This window comes from Seriola lalandi, unplaced genomic scaffold (genome assembly GCF_002814215.2).
Source record: "Seriola lalandi dorsalis isolate HSWRI2012SDOR001 ecotype SW California unplaced genomic scaffold, Sedor1 jcf7180002055008, whole genome shotgun sequence".
Taxonomy (NCBI): domain Eukaryota; kingdom Metazoa; phylum Chordata; class Actinopteri; order Carangiformes; family Carangidae; genus Seriola; species Seriola lalandi.
This window is the reverse complement of record NW_019525551.1, coordinates 3872571-3892449: the sequence shown is the minus strand read 5'-3', so window position 1 is coordinate 3892449 and position 19879 is coordinate 3872571. Positions and strand designations below refer to the sequence as shown.

Sequence of the window (19879 nt, the reverse complement as noted above, 5' to 3'; positions counted from 1 at the left end):
ATTTCCATCTTTGGCGGCATGAATCTTTTCCCTGTTCTAACACTGAAACAGTCACCATGTGAGCAAAACATGTAAACCAGGCAGGAGTTCAACCAGTGACCAGATGGATAAACTACACAGAGAACAGGCAGAGGATAGAGAGCTGTAAAAAGCCTCCTAGATAAGAGACAAATATCCTGGCAGAGGCAAACAGATAACTGTACTGCAGGAATGTCAATGTGCTGAAAGTCCACTAGGGAGCAGCATGACACCACTGTGAGATTAAAATCAGGCCTCTCTTATGGAATTGAGTTTTGTTTCACACTCACACACACACACACACACACACACACACGCACACCCTAACCAGTGTTTTTACAGCTTTAACAGCTGAGGATGAGATGGTAATGTGAGGCGATGGTTAAAGTCAATCAACAACAATATTATATGGTCACAAGGAAAAAAACATGTTCTGTATGCTTGTGTAAATGTGACCGAAAAGCCAGATGCCCACAATAGAAACATAAAGATGTATATTTTCCACAACACCCAGCAGCTGAACCACCACACCTTTCTACAGGGGGGATTTCTCCATTACCTGAGGTGCAGAGGTGGATGAGACACAAACACAAGTGACAGGAGTAAAGTGTAAATAAGAAGCACAGGTAACCAACCTCCTATAGAAATGTTGGGGTCACAGCTTAGATTGGACCAATAAGAGTGGAGACGATGGGTGAGCAGAATAAACAAACACCACTGACCTACATGAAATAATGTGTTTACTTTGTTCAGTTCAGGTTCATTATCCTGTCCTTTAAAGCAGCACTGATTGGTGCAGATGAGAAGCGGATCACATTGTAATGTAATCCACCTTCGTTCTGACACATCTGGAGACTCTCATTGCCTTGTACGTTACACAGGATTGCAACTAAAGCATTTCAGAAACCAATTCATGAAAGAGCTTCATCACATATTATGATTCACATTAAACTGTAATTTTATTGTCCACCTCTAATTCCATCTCCAATAAATCCTCTGACTTGAATAACAACATAGGTCATTTGTTGTTTTCTTCCAAAACAGCCCAGATGTATGTTAGATTGTGGTCATGGTTCAGGTTAACAGTGTCCTGGAATTTCCACCTATGCTACTGACACACACAGTGATAATTCATTTAACCATAAAAAACAGTATAAACATGGGTTGTTTGAATATATGACCGGTGATGTTTTCTGGTGAGAGTGTTCTCTGTAACTACAGACAGTACTTGGTTTTTTTGGGGTTTTTTTTTACTTTCCAGGCTCTCACAGAGGACACTAAAAACATAAAAATGGAAAATAAGATAGAAATATTTCCTATTCTCTCACATGCTTTCCAATCTCTGTTTACATTCAGCTAATTTTTTTTTCATCAAATCAACTATAGTTAGTAAAGGACATTTGATGTCACTTTAGGTCAAGTGTAAGTTAGTTTGCTGATCCATCCCCCAACAAAGGGGGGTGAATAAACATGAATACCCCTGTGACATAAGAGCAATACAAGAACATATTAATGTAGTTACATGCTGTATATCATAGTTTAATATACATGTAACCCATATGCAAATGAAATGTATATGCATATGTTGGATTTCTATGTATGACATATATGTATATATAAGATAAAGTGCATATGTTTCATTATTATATATAAAAACTATTAGAAATTGGAACAATTGCATATATTGACATACACTGTAAGTTTAACCCATACAAATGTTTATGTATGTATGCCTATATTGTAGATATATTAAATTAAATTAAATTTGATTTGTATAAGGCCAAATATGTTATGCAAAGCCTGTTGGTGTATGTTGATATTATAAACAGAAGTGTCCAAAAGTCTGAGACCACTTTCCCAGAATGGGAAGATAGACATGTTGAACATTAATGAGAAATTAATAATAAAAACATATATAAGCACATACACACTTTATACCTATACTGTTTTAATAAACTTGTGTATATAAATCAAATATAATTCATTACCATATATGGTTTCAACAGGTTATACATATGAAAATTCATCATATACATATTTTTAATATGTGCATGTATAAATTATACTATGGGTATTTCATATATATATATATATATCCAAAGGGTGTATGTATATATATATATATGTGATAATATTATATGCCCTTATAGATTACATATATGGCAACATCACTTTTGATATAGGGACATATAATACAGACATATAATGTATGTTATATATTACATTTCCGTATGGGTAAAAACGGCGGGGTCTGTGCTTGGCAGGAGTCTGGACTCACTCAGGACTGTTGTGGAGAGACGCATGCAACGTAAGATGGAGGCCATCTTGGACAATACCAACCATCCTCTCCACAACATTCTGGCAGGACAGAGAAACAGCTACAGCTGCAGCAAAGTCTCATCTCACTGCGCTGCAGAACAGAGAGGTTCAGGAGATCCTTTGATCCCTAATGGAGCTAGGGGATGAAAAAAAGTATCTATCTATCTATCTATCTATCTATCTATCTATCTATCTATCTATCTATCTATCTATCTATCTATATCATGTTGCAGTATACACATTATATCCTTTTACTGCAAGTCTAAGCAGGCAGTATTTTCTATCTATCAATAGACGAACAAGATAAACCAGTTCTATATATTTCAGTCAGGGTTTCTATCCAACATGATTTACCTCTCTGAACATTTCAGCTCAAGCCTCACATTTGATCACACTGTATTTGGTTAAGGGACTGAAATAAAGGTAAAGATGTATTGAACCGAATGTATTGCTCATTCATTGTGTTGCACCATTCCGTTCCCCCTCCTACGTTTTATATAATGTGTTATTGTCCTTCAAGGACACAGAAGCGTCAGACTTCAATGTCCTACCTGTCCCAAGGAGTTGTGACGTCACCACCATGGTTTTCTTCTGTTAGGGCAATAGTCCACAACGTGACAATGGTTGCCACGGAGATCAGGGCCAAGACGATGGTCACAATAAAAAGCCTGCTGGCTCGGCAGCTTTTCCCCATGTCCTAACAAACAGCACGCGGCTCACTGATTCCCTCAGCTAGATCCACAGTGAATCACCGAGAGGAGTCACCACCTGTTCACTAAATAACAGCTCTCTCTGATCCCATGATAAACACAAGTGATTGTCACCTTTTAATGCTGTGCCCCCCCCACCTCCTCCTCTTTTCCACACACACACACACACACACACACACACACACACACACAAAAACACAAACAGATTGATTTGTGATGAGTTATCTACAGTAATATTTTAGTGGATGTTTACATATTGGTTATAAAACCTAGCGGCTGAGAATTCACATGGATGTGATGTAAACGTTTTATTGACTTCGTCTCACAGTTCAGCTGACTGTCAGAACATGGGGTGGGCGGTGGGAGGATACAGTCTATCTGTACAGAATAATGACTGGAAATAGGGAACCAACATACCAGAAATGCTGGAGCACAACTGTTAAAGTTCTTAACAAATGTGTGTGTTTTCATTTCAATACAATCTGGAAACTTAAACATTCACAACAACATCCTGTGGTCAGAGAATTTAAGAGTTTTATTTTTAAAGGTGCAAATATTGACATTATATCCAGTTTACAAAACCGGACATTCACTTTTCATGTTCATCTAACTCTTTCTGTCCGTCTGTCCGTCTGTCCGCCTGACTCGTACGATCAACTTTAATTGGTAAAGCAGGTGTTTTGCTGTGGAACCAAGAAAGTGTCGACTGTGAAGTTCTTTGCATGACATTCCCAAGAAAGCTGCAGTCAGCTCCTACCAACAGGCACATTTTGTAATGTCACAGCTCTGCTGGACCTAAACAGACAGACGAACACCTTGACAAGGATTCTTCCTTTCTTTTCCCTATCCAAAGGTAGATGTTTATAGCAGCCAGCTGTCATAATCAGAACATTTTGAACAATAAATAAAAGAATGTGTTCAATAATCATCCAATTTTATCATAAATTATCTTAAACATTCTCTGGTGATAATTATAGATCCCTACATGAGAGGGGTAAAAAACAGTTTTGCCACTTTAAGGGGTCAATATTAAATACAGAGAAAAATAAGGTATAAAACGCTGTTACTTTTGGTGTTTTCTACGTGTGTCAGCTGACAGAAGATACTTTCTTATGTTCTGATATCGATGTACAACATTATTGTAGTGGTTACAAGATGACATGATAGTTATCCCAACATTACAAGGAAACACTCAGTGTTGTGACATGTTACAAAAAAAATCCCCAACTGTGAGAACAGGTTTGGAAATATTACAACAAAATAATACAACTTTTTTCTCATCATCCCTTAACTGTAATTCTACAGGGATACAAGTAGATTATATTTAGAACTGTGATTTAAAAAGAGTATAAAACAAACAACAACAATCCAACTATAAGTATCAAAACTTAATCTACTGTAATTATATTTCTACTTTAAGGATATGAAATACATCTAATTCTCTGTCCAGCTTCACTAAACAACCACACACAGGTACAACACAGGCCCAGCAAACAAAGCTGTGTGAAATCTCCTCTTCCTCCAAGCAAGATTTATTTTGATGAAAAAACAACAATGTGAAATAAAGGACTAGTACGAATTAGGCTTTGCTGCAGCCTTGAACCAGTCCAGAACGTTCTCCTTGTTGTCTGCAATCCATTTAATGTTGCCGATGGTTCTCTCAATAGACTGATCCACCGCCAGGGTACCGGAGCCGAAACCCACCTCAGCGTTATCTGCTTTGAACTGCTTCAGCTGTCACAACAAACAAAACATAACATGAGTCACTGTTTGAGGGGGAGAGTTAGGAAAATGGTCAGGAACTTGGCTTTCATTGGCTTTAAACTGACTGCATTAATTGACTGCTCCATTAAAGAAAACATGCACTAAAGTCAGCTTCATTTCACACCTGCAATTGGGTTCTAATGTCTTGAACTTCTAACAACTTAGGACTTGCTCTTAAAACATGAGAATTTCTAAAGGTAGAGACACATTTCTGTTGTTTAATAAAAACTAGGGATACGTCATATAATAAAAACTTCTAAAACATTGTGGACAAACGTGTGGAATATCTAACCTGCTGGAGCTCAAATTCAGTGGAGAAGCGCTCGGTGACTCCATTGACGAGGTTGGAGAAGGAGAACGATCCACCACCATACCTGTGAGTGAAAACACAACCAAGACATAATAAATAATCAGGGTCTTTTCTTCCTTTTTAATTACTTAAGAAGTTATCTTCTGTTAAATGAGATTTAGATTGTAAGCTGTGAAATGCACTACATATCTACAAGACACAGTAAATCAAGGAGATACCAATTCCAATAAAGGCCTATATTTATATTTACCATTTACTGTAAATGCAATATATACATCTTTTGCCTTATCATATTTCAAGATCGACTGGAGTATACATGTATGCCAATGTGTAAATGGCATACATGTAAATTTAACAGAAAATAACTGTGGACTGATTTCTATGTAAAGGACGACCAACAGAGTGCGAGCTCGTGCTTAGCAACAGGATGCTGACTACAGTTCACTTAATGGCCACCGTTGTCATTAATTACATGGGTTTTCTGAGTGTTATAGATCCTTTCACTATTTCTTTTCTGTGTGAGACACATTAATGACGCCTACAGTAACTCAGTTCTTTCTGATTCCCATCATTCTAACAAGCCTCGAGAGGAGAGCACTGGGTTACATGTAGAATAAGAGGAAATGCTGTTTACTTCATGTGTCTACATCATTAAGGGTATGTCTGGGAACCAGTTGAGGTTGAGGTGGGAAAAAAAATTATAAAGACAATAAACATAGGACATCACCTGCAGGTAAAAACAACTTTTACTAGATTTTGCCTTCAGAGCTTCATTAAGAACCAAATGAAAAGTGAATTAACCAGCAGCTCTGGCTTGAAACTGGTTTTCCTCTTGACTTTGTCATGTGTTAACTTGAAGGTCTAACTTCTAAAAGAAGCAAAATCTAAAAAAAAGAAAAAAATAGTATAAAATGGATAAAATAGTCATACTTGTAGTACACGTGTACAGCATTTTTTTTGTTGATGCTAGGAATAGGTATTACATTTAGATTAAGGAACATGAATAAAACAAATATATCTATATTCTGGAATAGCTTATGTTTATGCTTCAGTTTATGAGGAGTCAAGACTAAAGGTTATCTGACACAGTTTGAATTACACTTGGCATGCTGGGTCAAATGAAGCTGTCACTGATAATAAACCTGACTGTAAAACTGTAAAAATCTTCTATCATATGATTATGTAACAATGGATCTTTTAATATGTAACCCCGCTTCAGCTCAGAGTTTTTTTACCTAACACACCATATATCTGCATCCATAACAACCTTTTACTCAGAACTTTGAGGCTAATTTCAGCAGCTTTTAAATGGTCACGCTGTGGACAAATTGTAATGCTGAGCAGACTTGGTTCATTTTGAAAAACTTTATAGTTATAGACAACACATTTGGTGACTTCTCTCATGTTTCAATGATGCAGTGATGTTCAAAAGTATTGTGTTGTACTCACTGAGTGAAAATGTACGACCATCGAGCTCTGACAAAATCCCACGCCAGAGACTGACCAATCACATTGTTAGCAATGTAGACAATGGTGGAAGTGGCATCCTGCTTTCGGACCTGGTTTGGATCCAGAGTGTACTCCAGGTACCTGAGAGGGTAAACGCAGAGCAGCAGGTAGAGTATAAATATGAGCAGTTATACACTGTAGTATACTGTACAACTGCATTTACAAGGCTGTCTGTGAGCAGACCTGTTGAGCAGCCAGGGTTGCTTCGTGCAGGACAGGGCATAGCGGAGTTTGTCAGCTTCACTTGCAATGGTTGCATTCTTAAACTTTGACCAGGCAAACTCCCACTCTGGAGCGCCGCCTGCTGCAATGGCACTACAGTACACAGTGGAACGAAGGTTGGGGTGGATCCTGAAGAAAGACGACAGTTTTAAAGTTCAGTACAGCATAGATAATCCTGGTGGTTACAAAAGAGAGTAAATCAAATAGAGGATAGGAATTAAGTTCCATATTGGGATGATGTGTACACTCACAGGTTAATGTTTGTGTCCATCCAGTGCTTGAACCATGTCTTGGTCAGATTTTGGCATTCCTCAAGGCCTGTCCTGCAAGCCAGGCTGATGGCATTCACCTCATTATACCTGAAGGAAGGAGACATGGGATGGGGGGGTATTAAACAGCTTAGGAAGAAAACTTGAATTGCGGAGAGAAGAGAATGTGGGTGGGAACAAAGGAAAGAGGAGTAAGTCAAACTGGGTGATTGTGCAGCACTCTATAAGGAGCAACAGTTGGCTGGTCTTTATTATAAGAGGCTTGTTCTTAAATATGGTTTTATAATCTGTACAGCAGATGTTTGATTCGGCCTCTGCACAGTTAGGTTCACGTTTCCCAGCAACAATGCTCAACATTTTTTGTATGCTGAGCTGGTAAAAGGCGCCATACATAACAATAATGGACTGGATTGTGTGCTTGACAGCGATAGTGAAAATTAGGCTGTAAAATGCGGTCACCTCAATGAGGCTAGTTATGGCTTTTCTAGATAATCGAGCACTTAAAGCAGTGGTAATGCCAGCCTCAGCTAGCTAGCAAGTGTATAAAATATATCTACAGCTATAATGTGGTTGTTGGTCAAACCAGAGCTCTTACAAGTAATGCTAACAAGATTGGAAATAAAATTGATTTAATGTAGCAGGGAGAACTGAAATTTCAGACATTCTGATGAAACATTTAAAGATTTGTAACTTTTCTCTGCAGCCAAACATGGTTTCTTGTCGGGAGTGGGTGGTGCTGATTGTCACTTGACAAGAGCTCTGGCCCCCTGGTTGCGTTCACAAGAATTTTAATCAGGTTTTACTTAAGTGATTAATGCTATGCTCAGATTTCTTTGAAACAAAAATTTACCCATACTGCTGTTGGACTTTGTGTTTGAACAAATTGTTAAGACAGTTGAACTGTATATAAAATGTAATACTGTTTTTTATTGTTTAACTTTCTTATTTTGTCATTGCTTAACAAGTATGAGCTTCAGAGCAGTAGATTCCCATGTAATTCTCTTTACTCACTGGTCCATGTGTCCATGAGGTACACTGCTCCAGTTGCCAGTCAGTTTCTTGTAGTATTTAAACAGAGGGGTGACCTGTTTCCTCAGATAATCCTAAAAACAAGGAGGACAGAGTTAAGGAAATGTGACATTTTCCTAAAGATTAGGGTAATTAAAGTAACTCATTAGTGTTTTGGCTCTTTAGATTTTTATGCTGTTATGTTTGGCTGAAGGGAAACGCACCTGCATGGGACCGTAAACCTCTGTGCGATCGAACATGAGGGAGAAGAAGTCCAGGTTGTTCAGGGCTGACTGCCAGGGCATATACGCTGTCTCTTTGTCCAGATACAAGGTTGTGTTGAGGGCCAGCACTGTTGGGATGATCTTTGCTCTGTGGGGTTACAAGATTGGGAATGGGTTCTTCAACTCCTTGATCAATCATTTAATGATAATTTAATGATAATTTAGTTCTACCCCGTAACACGCCAACAAAATAGTTGTGTACCTTTGTGGATTTACTGAAAGTAATGAGTCCAAACACCTGACATGATCTGTGTCATGCTAGCAGTGCTGTTTAATAGTAATACTTAACTGATATCAATATTATTATCATTACTAAAGAGGATGTTTCTGCCTTTGATAATGTGTTGTAGCTTTACTGAAGGTAACAAACAAGTTACAAGTCACTTATTTCTGCATCCCTGTAATCCAGATTGTTCTCTTCATTAATACCATCATCTATACATGATATCATATTAGCAGGACTCACCTGGCCAGGTTGAAGGCATCATCCACCAACTGAGCTCTGTTGATTATCGGAATAGGCTTGAAAAACAAGAGCAATATCTCTGTCACTACTACTGAAACAACTCAGATCAAGACACATGCTCATAGGAAGGCAAAGGCCATGCATTACTCTATGTTGTAGGTAATATCACCATGCATCAGACAGCTGTGTCTTACCCTCTCACTGGTGTTCAGAGCCTTTAGCAGTTTTTCCCAGTTGCCTTGGTCATAGTTGACTCTGTAGTAACCCACAACGCCGATGTTGGCCAGCACCCAGTCATTCCCTGATACCTTCATTGCAGGTTTTGTGTCTACAGAAGACAGGGATGTGGTGTCATTAGTTAGTTGTCTTGCACAAGACCAAGACAATCTAAGATACTGAATTAATTTTTCTCTGACTCATTGTCAGTGTTTGCTTATTATTTGTCTTCTTGAGGTGGTTTTCTACAAAACAAAAGAAGCACAGCGAGAATTTGTTTTGCATTCATTTTGTGTGCATTTTTAGGGAGGAGGTCCAGGTGGGTGGTTAGGTGTACACAAGCATGTGACTTTGAGACAGGAGACCTGTTATTATCCTATTATTTAACTAACAGTGAATGATGGTTTCAAAAACCATGATCTTTCTCTAAGCTTAACTGAGGTCTTGTTCCTACTAAAGCACGACCTTAGGTGGCAGAAAACAGTCATTCAGCAGAGACATGTTTTTTACTCTCATATGCTTTTTGAAGGCATTGACAAAACACATTGTTCTCCAGATCAGAAAACACTCATCTGGCTTGTCTTTTTTGGCAATGACAGAAAAAGAGACCTCTTTCCAAAATTGTGCTAAGGCTGATTTATCATCTTAATAAAACACACAGTGAGCTTAATGATATGAGCTTCTCGTTATATTATTATCTACACTTTTAGACGAAAAGCTTCAGAGCATATTACTGAACCTCATTTATTTCCTGGATTTGCACCACAAAAACATATTTATTCCAACAGGAAAGGTGTCATTAATAATCAGTGTTCCACTCCCAAGTGCTTTTTCTCATTTTCTCTGAGCCTTAAAGTTCCTCTCCAAACATGTTTTAAACTCTGTAAAAGTCCTTTGCTATGATTAATATTTTTGCTTAACATAGTTTTCACAGATAAAAAAGTGAAAAAAATTTGGAAAACTGGGGCTGGAGGAAAATCTACGTTTACTTCCTCATTGAGAGATTCTAGGTCAGGCCTTGTGCCCCGCCCGCCACCTGCTTGCTCCAGGTGGACAGGTGAAAGAGCAGAGAGTATCAAGATGATTAGAGGAGGAAACATCAGAGAGACTCAGCCACATGTTTGAGCCTCAGTCAGACCCAGACTCAGATGAGGAGTCTGAGACCAGAACCAGAGACTAGCAGACGGATCAGTCATGGTGTTGATATTATCATCATATGTCTTGTATTATATAAAAAACACCTCAAGGTTAAACACTTGATTTTCATTGCAGGGGGTCTGTAAAGGTATTTTTCTATCATGTTGTGTAGTTGTATAGGTTGTATCTTCAATACTCTGTTCTCTGCCTGCTGCTTAGTTTTATGAGTTTCATATTTGTCCTACTGTATTGTTTTATTTTGACTTGTAATTGATTGAAGATCAGGAAAATCCTGAAAAGTCCTTTTGACACTTGCAATCAAAGAGTATGTAGATAAATTCTGTTGCACAAATGTTTCATCTCCACTCACTAAACTGTCAGAAACAGAAGTCAGCACAAAATCACTATGTTGTTGATGGTGTCTGTGTATCATACCATGTTTAGTCTCCAGCCATATTTGTGTTTGGGGCGTCATGTTCTTCCACCACTGGATTGGAACAATCCATTCATAGCTGTAGGATAAACAAGTGTAATATTAAATCTACATACTGTTTGATTTTTGTTCTTTATCTATTTTTCCCTTTATGATGTAGAAACAGACGGTTTATCAGTTGTATCATTATGTCATTAAAGGTCCCATATAGTATAAAGGTAAATGTCCATGCATTGTTTGATTATAAAGCAGGTCTAGGTTTGATGTTAATGCTGCCTGCACACAGCCTGTATTCAGAAACTGAGCCTTAAAACAAGCCGTAAGGACTTCTGGCACTTTGTGATTTCACAACAAAGCAGTCACCAGCTATGCCCCAAGCGCCAGCCCCCTGGAACCACCATCCAACCTTGCAGGATTTGGTTTCTCTGAGTGTTTACCTGAAATCTGCTATATTTTTATTAGATCACTCAGAAAACAGTCAGCCAATCAGAAGAGAGGCTCAGAGCCTCCTCTCTTCTGATTGGCTCACTGACCTGTTGTTAGAGCTCCAGAGAGAAGCCTGAGAGAGGAGATGTAAAACTACATTGGGATGGTTTTTAGTTCTTAAAACCACAAATATATCTTCTTATGGATCAACACTTCAAATATGGGACCTTTAAATTGAAAAATTAATTGTATATTAATGAAAAACAAGGTCTTAGCAGCATTATTTTAGTGATAATACTCAAATATATAATGTAGATACCAGTATTACTATAAAAGGAGTGGTAAAATAAGTATAAACAGAAGTAGCATCAGAAGACAAGAAGACAAAATGAATGACTTCATTGGTCTAGTGGGAGGGAAGAATGAAAGAAAGCCAGTGTACGCACTTGTAGGGAGATGGAACTGTGACTTCAGAGTCTGGATCCAAGAGGAAGTGTTTCTGGGATAGGGTCCCGGTGGTGGTATCTATGGTAACCACAGGAAAGCCCATCTGCAGCACCCAGGTGTTCATGATGTTATTGACGCTGGTCGGTAGATTAGTGCCACTGGCATCAACAGCCTGTGGAAGCAGATAAAGAAGAGAAAAAGTGATGTGACTGCAGACAGTAGTTGGAGTGTAGTGGATGGAGTAAAACATTAGCTGTATGCTTGAATGTAAAGCATCTGTAGAAGAGAACGTGCCATTTGCAGATGCTTCCACAGGTCTGTGTAGACTGCGTTCCCAAACTTAAATTCATCCAGGTAGGTCTGCAGGAGGGCAAGAAAACAGAGAGATAAGAGAGGGTTGTGCTGAACCACGACATGAGTCAAATACTTTTCCTCTTAGTCCAAAAAAAAAACAAACTCTGAAAAGTAAATGAAGTAAAGGAAGCAAAGTCTGCACACTAGTTGAGACAGTCCAACCCGCACTGACATGGCTAAATTCACAGTACAGTGCATCCTGTATGTAAGTGATGTGTGTTCTTAAGCTGTCCGTGCTCTGCTCACTCTTTCGCTGCCACACTGCTCAGCTGAAACCTATACTGTTCATACGGCATTTCAAAACCCGCTGCTCCACCCTGTCTTTCTTCAGGTAAATATTGTGAGGTCCTTACCCTGAGTCCCATCGTGAAGACTTCTTCAGTCAGGAAATCCGACAACATCCTCAGAACAGATGCTCCCTGTGGATGAACATACACATTTTAAATGTTTTTTTTACATCAGCTGAGTTGATCTGTGCTTATGAAATAAATAAATAAATTAAATATACGAAAGAGAAAGCAAATACATTTTTGTGGGACAGAAATTGAAACCATAATCTGGGTTGATTGATTTTATGATGGGAGATGGAAGATGGGCGATGGGAGATGTGTGTTTTCCTGCTGTTCAGGCCTGACTGTGTGTCTGTGTGTGTGGGAATTTAAATGTGTTTACACAGTCACATTGTGGAGACTGGATTTCCTTCTGAGGACAAAAAGCAAGTCCCCATAATATAAATCATCAAAGCTTAGGGAGAAAACTTGGTTTGAAGGTTAGGGCAACTAGTCATTATGGTTAGGATTAGAGCAAGTCTGCAGGACATCGATGTAAGTCAGTGTAATGTCCTTTGAAGTGATGAAACACGACTGTGTGTGTGTGTGTGCGTGTGTGTGTGAGAGAGACAGAGTGAGGTTACCTTGCTGTATGAGATGGCATCAAACAGCTCGCTGATCTGTGCTGGTGTCTGGATATCCTCTTCTTTAGAGGACAGAGGGTGGGAGGAGGCCAGGGCGTCGACAGCAAACACTCTGTAGACATCACTAAGCACGATGAGCTCTTTCTGTGAGGAGACAAATTAGACAACGCGCTAAAAACTCCTGTGACCGCTGTCACCATCATCCCGCATTAAACTGTTTTGATCACTGTGGGAAATCCTTACCATGTTCCAGTCAGGCTCAGCATGATCTGCTCCCAGGTACTCCACATAAGAGGCAAAGCCTTCATTCAGCCACAGGTCATTCCACCACCTCAGGGTCACCAGATTACCAAACCACTAAAAGGACAGCACAGAGAAAAGGTCAAAATAAATAAATAAAAATAAGACATAAGCGACATGGCTTTGACTTGACGTCCCATGAGACTTGACTTATTTGAGATTTCATGTCACAGAACTTGACTTGAATGCTTTTTGACTTCTTGACTTTTCTTCTAAAGTCACACAGAATTATTCCAAATTTGATAAGATAATTATATTCTTCTATTTTTAATGATTTTTCACACCGATTCGTGAAGCGTGAATCACTGATATGACGGTGCTACCCGACGGGTTGGAGATGGAGAGGGAGGACTGTTTACCTTTCACTGCCGCTGCAGTCATTTTATAACCCTGTACTACTAAGCTTCTAAAACAATCATTTATAACACCATACGTATGTCATTGTCCTTCTTACTACCCTTATTCTCAAATCCTTAATTTCCTCCTCCCAATTCATAATGGTGCTTTTCTTGCATGGAGGGTGATGGGTTACTCTGTTCTTGTTTTGTTGTTCATTCTGTGCTTTAGGGTTGTGAAGACTATTTTCTTTTGTTGGAGTCTGTGATACGTATCTGTTTTATAGCTATGTCTGTGTACGTTAACAGAAAGAGGACACATGTTAATCCAGATGCCATGTGTGATCAAGATCCTACTTCACAATAAAAAATACTTTTCACAAAAAATACTCAGCCACAGCGATAATAGCGACCACTATGTTGAAGTGTTAGAGTTTGCAGTGTTAAAACCTAACCATATGAGCCAGTTCGTGAGCGATGATGGTAGCAATCCTCTCTTTGTTGGAGTTGGAGGAGAACTCTTCATCATAGAGCAGTGCTGTCTCTCTGTATGTGATCAGACCCCAGTTCTCCATGGCTCCAGCGTTAAAGTCTGGCAGAGCGATCTGATCTGTGTTGGGAAAGAGATCATTTGTGGTTCATTACAAGTGCAGTTTCTTAACGTAGTTGCAGTTCTAACTGCACAAGTGTTACAACATGATACTGAGAGAAGATTGCCAAGAATTAAGGATTTGGGGATTGGAGGGAGCTGTAAAATAATTCTAAAAAATCAGAGAGTGTACTGTGCAAGCTGGCCAACAAATACTGAATGAAGATGGATTGCAATATCATAAAAGGCTTTAAAACAATCAAGTTATGAGCTTTATCCCTGTGTGTGTGATCTTCTCAGATCCTGTTCCAGAGGCCAGTCGTAAAAATTCAAAACAGAAAGATAAGTCCGGTTTTCAAAAAGCCTGACACAGCTGTTTCATTAAAGTGGCTGACAATGACTAAGTCAACACAATGATGGCAATAAACATGACTGCAATAAGTATAGACCACTGAGGGGAGTGCAACAGGGTTACAGGTTACATTAATGTATAATTAGGGAGATGTGTTGCACGTTCTTAATACACATGGAGAAGAAAACAAACAAATTTGATAACATACATTTAAAGGGGGATATGAAAATCTGGCTTCTTGTACACATGCAGAAAGTGTGTAATGGTGTTGTAGTCCATTGTGTTAGACTGGTTAGGTATTTTTCAGCCTGTGTCTTATTGTTCTTCTTAACTGTGGCCATCCTGACTATGGGACATGCTTCACCCTCCACCTCTGCTGTAGGGATTCACGATTTCAAACGCTTCTAATCATATAGAGTAACCCCGCAGAGTGAGACTTCTGTGGCCCTATAGCCCTATCTTTGTAAACCGGACTCATTCATACCCTGTTCTTCACGTGTGGCAGACTTACCAGACTTGGGCAGAGGGTAGCTGGAATTGTAATAATTCTCAAAGAACTTGAGGATGGGTCCGGTTGTGTTGAGGGCATACGCTCCCTGCCCTGCATCTATAGCAGGTTTCCGGGCAAAGATACGGATCTAAACACACACACAAGAAAACACATCACACAGAGTAATTATGCACATTTCTGTTAGCAAGAATATCATGATCAGAAACCATGCAGCCTGTGTGTTTTAAATGAATATCAGCTCTTTATAACTGTGTGCTATTAAGTATGTACGTGTAGGTTATTTTCATTAGATTTAAAGCATCTTTAAAATGATCAAATAAAAGTTAATAGAATAATGACACCATATAGCTGTATATGTATTGCTTCAGCCAAATTATCTTGGATATTAAATTTGTACAGTGTTTTCTGCTACAATGTTATTTTAGATGCTGCCACTCAATGGCAGCAGAGATAAAAATCCTTCACCTAGTGGCATTAACTTGCACTTGTATCACATCGTTCATATGTGTGCCTCCATCCAAACCATACTCATTAATTACAATGACCTTACTTGGATGTGTACAAGAATGACAGTTTTGTTTTACTTCAGTGGTGAATGACTTTGCTGACTGCAAGGGATGTGGATACCTAAGGAATTAGGGGTGTGAAAACTACTGGAAAATGGCCGATGAGTAAACACTCAACTCTAGACTTTGTTGAGTGTAATAATTATGGTAGCTCATAAATGTTACTAAATTAAGAGAGACTAACTATGGGGGTCCAACAAATACAGTCTATTTTCCAGATTTAGCACAGCAACACCTGGAACTACCTCGTTGGTCTGTTGGGAAATTGTCTGTGCACAATTTTAAACGGAGAACCAGGCGAGGGGTAAAAATATGACAATATGATCCATGTGAAGGAGAGTTTCTCACTCCAGTGTTCTCATCTTGTTTTCCTAAACCTCACCTGCGTTCCCAGAGCACAGGCCTTAATGACCTTCACTGTGTTATACCATGGGTTACTGTTTGGACAGCTTTATGACTGGTAGTGAACAGCCAGATGCATTTCTCTCCCCCGTTGCTAGGGTAACCATGGTCTAAGCTCTTGCCCAAATGTAGTTGTTGTTGAGAATAAGCTAAGTAGAGCAACGAACAGGACACATGTTATATTAAGTAGGTAAGAACATGTGAAAATGCGGATTTTGGTGTTTAATAGCATCTTCATACATTACTGTTGAGGAGAAGGTTGGAGTAAGGTGTGGTAAAATGTTGCAACCATGTGATACCTTGGTTTAGCCCTACTATGGTTCACTTGGTGTCAATGTACTGCTCATCACTTTCTCCGCAGCATGTCAGCTTTCAATAAATACTTCTGCCTGAGACATCTGAACTCCTGATCATTCTGTTTTCTTCTGCTCACAAGAATTTCAATCGCAATCCATTAAGTAAAAGTTGAAGAAAAATTGGCTGAACCAATACAGACTTGACTTTTGGGGGTCAGTTATGTACCTTGTAAACAGGTACATTTATCAAACCTGCTGATGTTAATGTGAACATGTCATTATTAACGAAGCTTCTACTATTTAACTCGTAGTGTATACCATGCTAAGCTCAAAATTAATCGAATAGCCTGTCAGTTCTTGATAGCAAATGGAACAAAGGTGAACAAAGGTCTATATCATGTGTAGGTGGAATCAAAAAGGACGCCTTTTCAGAAACCATACCGCTATCTCGCTTATCTGTGAGTACAACCTGAATTCATGAAAGAGTGGGTGAGGGGGGTCAATTACCAAAACTCCATCAATGGTGTTGTTGATGTAGGCAAAGTCACTGACAATGAACGCGAGCAGGTAGGTGGACATTTTTTCAGTTGGCTTAAAAACCGTCTTCAACACATGCTGGTCGCCCATGGTGACATTGCTTGATTCTGTAGGAGAGAATGGTTTTTATGGAAATTTTCTATTTTTGATTTGATTTTCAATATTTCCATTGCTGCCCAGGGTAACTAATTTTACTATCAAAAAAGTCCAGCATTGTCTTCCTCATACATTCAATTGATTGTGTCTGAAACTGTGAAAATAATCCTGTCCAATTATCATTGAAATACAACAAACCTTTTTCCTCGCTATTGGACAGGGCTACAGTTCCATGGTCGTGGAGCAGAGTGATATGAAAAATAGCTTTCATAGCTGGCTCGTCAAAGCAGGGGAAAGCCTTCCTGGCATCTGTTGGCTGCATCTGAGTCGTAGCAACAACCCTGACAGGAAACAGACAAATTAAACATTGTGTAGCCTATAAAGAAACAACTCAACATTTGCATGAAGTTTTACCAAGACCAAGATGATAAAAATTCATATCAATCTGATCTGTGTGTTAATAAATAGGCGCAGTGTTTCTTTAGCTAAGATTGGCACAAAGACTGGAACTATCAGGACCTGCTAGCCTAGCTATAGTTCAAAATCCACCTTCCACAAAGTGTCATACTTAGAAAGTGTGTCTTGTTCTTCAAGATACACATTTAGAAATAGAAATGTTAAAACAAAACTGCAGTTTTTATACCAGTTAAAGCTCGGTACTGAAGCCACTTCCACACCAGCACTATTAAGCAGAGTGTTTGCATGTGGTGTCTCAAAAAGGTGGTAATGATAGTTTTGGAGTTGTTGAAGTGTTTTTTTAAGATAGGCTAAAGCTAGCATCAAGACAGATTAGATAGATAAGTTCCTTAAAATAGGAAACAAGTTCCTTCAGTGAAAACTGATTTGGAACAGTTCTAGTTGCTACTGTGGGTTTCAAACCTTTCAGGACTCACTTTTGCTTTTGCTCTTGTTATGTTTCAAGTAATATTAAATAAAACTAAATGCACATACTTTTTCACTCCATTCTCCATGTATTCACTTCTGTAGAAGCCTCCCAGGTCATCAGCCAGCTCTCCAGTAAACTTAGTGTAGAGGTGGTACCTCTGGCCCCTTTTAAGTTTACCATCCAGCTGTAGGACCAGGTACTGAGTTGTAGGCTGGAGCCAGGAAGACTTGATTGAGATAGCTTCGGCTCGACTACTGATGGAGGTGAGCTTCGCAGGGTGGCCATTCTCAAAGGTGGTGTAGTTCAGCTTATTGGAGTGGATAAGAATCAGATCAGTGTCCTCAGCAATCTCAAACTCCACAGTGGAATCACCTGAAACAGCATGAAATAATTTTAATTTTCATGAGCAGTAGTAAGAAACCTCAGCTTTACCAAACCCAACCCATTTGCTAAAACTTCTGACTGTCTTTGTATTTATGAGTTGCCTTGATGAGTGGTTCCGAAGCATTGTCCACTCACAAAGCTCTAAGTCCAGACGAAGTAAAGTTATTCAGTGAAAAGGATTTTGTGCAGTAAAAACATGTAACCTCCTGCTCGGGAACTACTGACATTGACTATATAAAGTACTTTACGTATCAAATCAGAAGCTAGCAGAAGCTACCTGTCATCCCTTTCCAGTGAAAATCATGGGTCTTCATACTTTATCATTTAAAATGTTTCTGTAAAAAGTGTAGGGTTAAGGTTTTCTTTATAGGTTGAGAAACTTTGTAAGCTAAATTAACCATTTAAAAACCTTAACATTATCTGAAAAACACAATCTCACAAAGTTTAAAACATGGGTGTTTTTCTTAATTTCAGGACAACTTGATGTTTTGGAAATACGTTTTTCACAGGACAGCAATACTACGCAAAGTATATCGATGAGGTACTGCTGCAAGTACACCAAAATAAAACTTGAGACTCAAATGATGACAAAATGTTGTACAAAAATGCTCAAGAACAAGAGAGTAAGGACCTTGAGTTGAGATCGTTCTGTCAACTCTTCTTTCTAAGATCAAGATTGGACTGTCAAGCTTAATGTGAATTCTTGTATGTTGTGCTGTCCTTCATTTCTTCATGTCTTTTCTTTTACACTCTTAAAGCTGTAGCATATTAACCTTGTATCAGTCTCTACCTCCATCCCTTCTCCTCTCAAAGAAATGCTGCTGAAGCCTTACCAGTAAAGATGTAGAGTCCAGTTGAATCTGGGGTGAGTCGTGGCCACAGGGTGACATTATAGTGGTCCGGCACCAGGGTCTTGGGTAGTCGATACTTGTCCCAAGGTTCGTTGGATGGAGCAGTAGTTGGTTTAGATGTTGTTCCTCCATCCGTTGGTGAAACTTGATTATTTTTAGCTTTTTCCTGTGAATAAACAACGGAGAGAGCTATGATAGTAGCCAGGGCCCCTGCGCCCAAGATGATACCCACTACCCCAACACTTTTACTAATGAAGAAACCTTTCCCCATGTTGTTTGCCTGTACTGAAACCTCACACTAATACAGGGCAAGGGTGGAAGGGGGACTTTTATATTCAGCCATAGGTAGCATCTCCCCTCCCATTCACTGTTACAGGTGATACATTAACAGTGAGATTGTAAACCTGGTGAAAACAACACCAGCTCAGTCACACTGACTTTCGACTATGATTTAACTGTACTTCTAACTCTTTGAAAATAAAAGCCTAGGACATAATGTAAACAAGGATAACCGAGGTCTTCAGAAGTTTATCAGAGGAAGAATTATTAGTTTTTCAAGAAGATCAGCTACCTGACTTTCTGCATTTTGTCACTGAGATATTTGAAATGTGCGCTTTTCAAACATAAGGATGACCGCTTTTGACATTTTGGGAAATACATTTATTAATTCTCTCACCAAGAGTTAGATGAGTAGATAGATACCAGCCTGATGTTTGTATGGTAAATATGTAGCTGGAGCCAGCAGCTGTTAGCTTGGCTTAGCATCAAGAGTGGAAATAGTCACTGTCTAGCACAATGTTTTGATTACAGCTGACTTAGTTCTAGTATGTGTTGAACATCATGATGCTGCTGAGGGAGATTTACCATGTTGCAAGGGCATTATAAAAGGTTTTTGGAGGAAAATTAAGCTGTGTAGCTGTGTAAACTGTGTAACTTTGATGTTATGACTAGATTGCAAATACACTGTAT

The 19879-nt window shown here is 39.0% G+C and overlaps 1 protein-coding gene and 1 long non-coding RNA gene across 2 annotated transcripts in view; both read right to left on the bottom strand.

The window, feature by feature from the left end:
- LOC147817185 (uncharacterized) overlaps positions 1 to 3112 on the bottom strand; it is a 4747-nt gene extending 1635 nt beyond the window's left edge. Inside the window, exon 1 of the long non-coding RNA XR_015436582.1 lies at positions 2889 to 3112. This is a non-coding gene — a long non-coding RNA (uncharacterized LOC147817185). The remainder of the gene's footprint in view (positions 1 to 2888) is intronic.
- Positions 3113 to 3563: 451 nt separating this feature from the next.
- On the bottom strand, positions 3564 to 19205 carry LOC111647752 (aminopeptidase N-like). Its single transcript, XM_023397409.2, has 21 exons — positions 18893 to 19205; positions 17741 to 18047; positions 16988 to 17130; positions 16664 to 16800; positions 14893 to 15019; positions 13896 to 14050; positions 13049 to 13162; positions 12806 to 12949; positions 12246 to 12311; positions 11833 to 11898; positions 11538 to 11710; positions 10668 to 10744; positions 9074 to 9207; positions 8880 to 8935; positions 8354 to 8501; positions 8133 to 8224; positions 7104 to 7211; positions 6814 to 6981; positions 6571 to 6711; positions 5104 to 5185; positions 3564 to 4781 (listed from the first exon to the last, which is right to left on the bottom strand). Exons 1-21 carry the CDS (start codon positions 19179 to 19181, stop codon positions 4617 to 4619), a joined length of 2892 nt encoding a protein of 963 aa, XP_023253177.1. The 5' UTR covers positions 19182 to 19205; the 3' UTR covers positions 3564 to 4616.
- Between the last annotated feature and the right edge of the window lie 674 nt (positions 19206 to 19879).

What these genes read in the sequence shown, in the direction of transcription:
- LOC111647752 (XM_023397409.2), bottom strand. Translation starts at nt 19,181, where the DNA reads ATGGGGAAAGGTTTCTTCATTAGTAAAAGTGTTGGGGTAGTGGGTATC. An exon ending in ATGGAGAATGGAGTGAAAAA is followed by an intron (nt 17,131 to 17,740) that starts GTATGTGCATTT and finishes GTTTCCTGTCAG; the next exon opens with GGTTGTTGCTACGACTCAGA. An exon ending in CTCACGAACTGGCTCATATG is followed by an intron (nt 13,163 to 13,895) that starts GTTAGGTTTTAA and finishes CTGTCCTTTTAG; the next exon opens with TGGTTTGGTAATCTGGTGAC.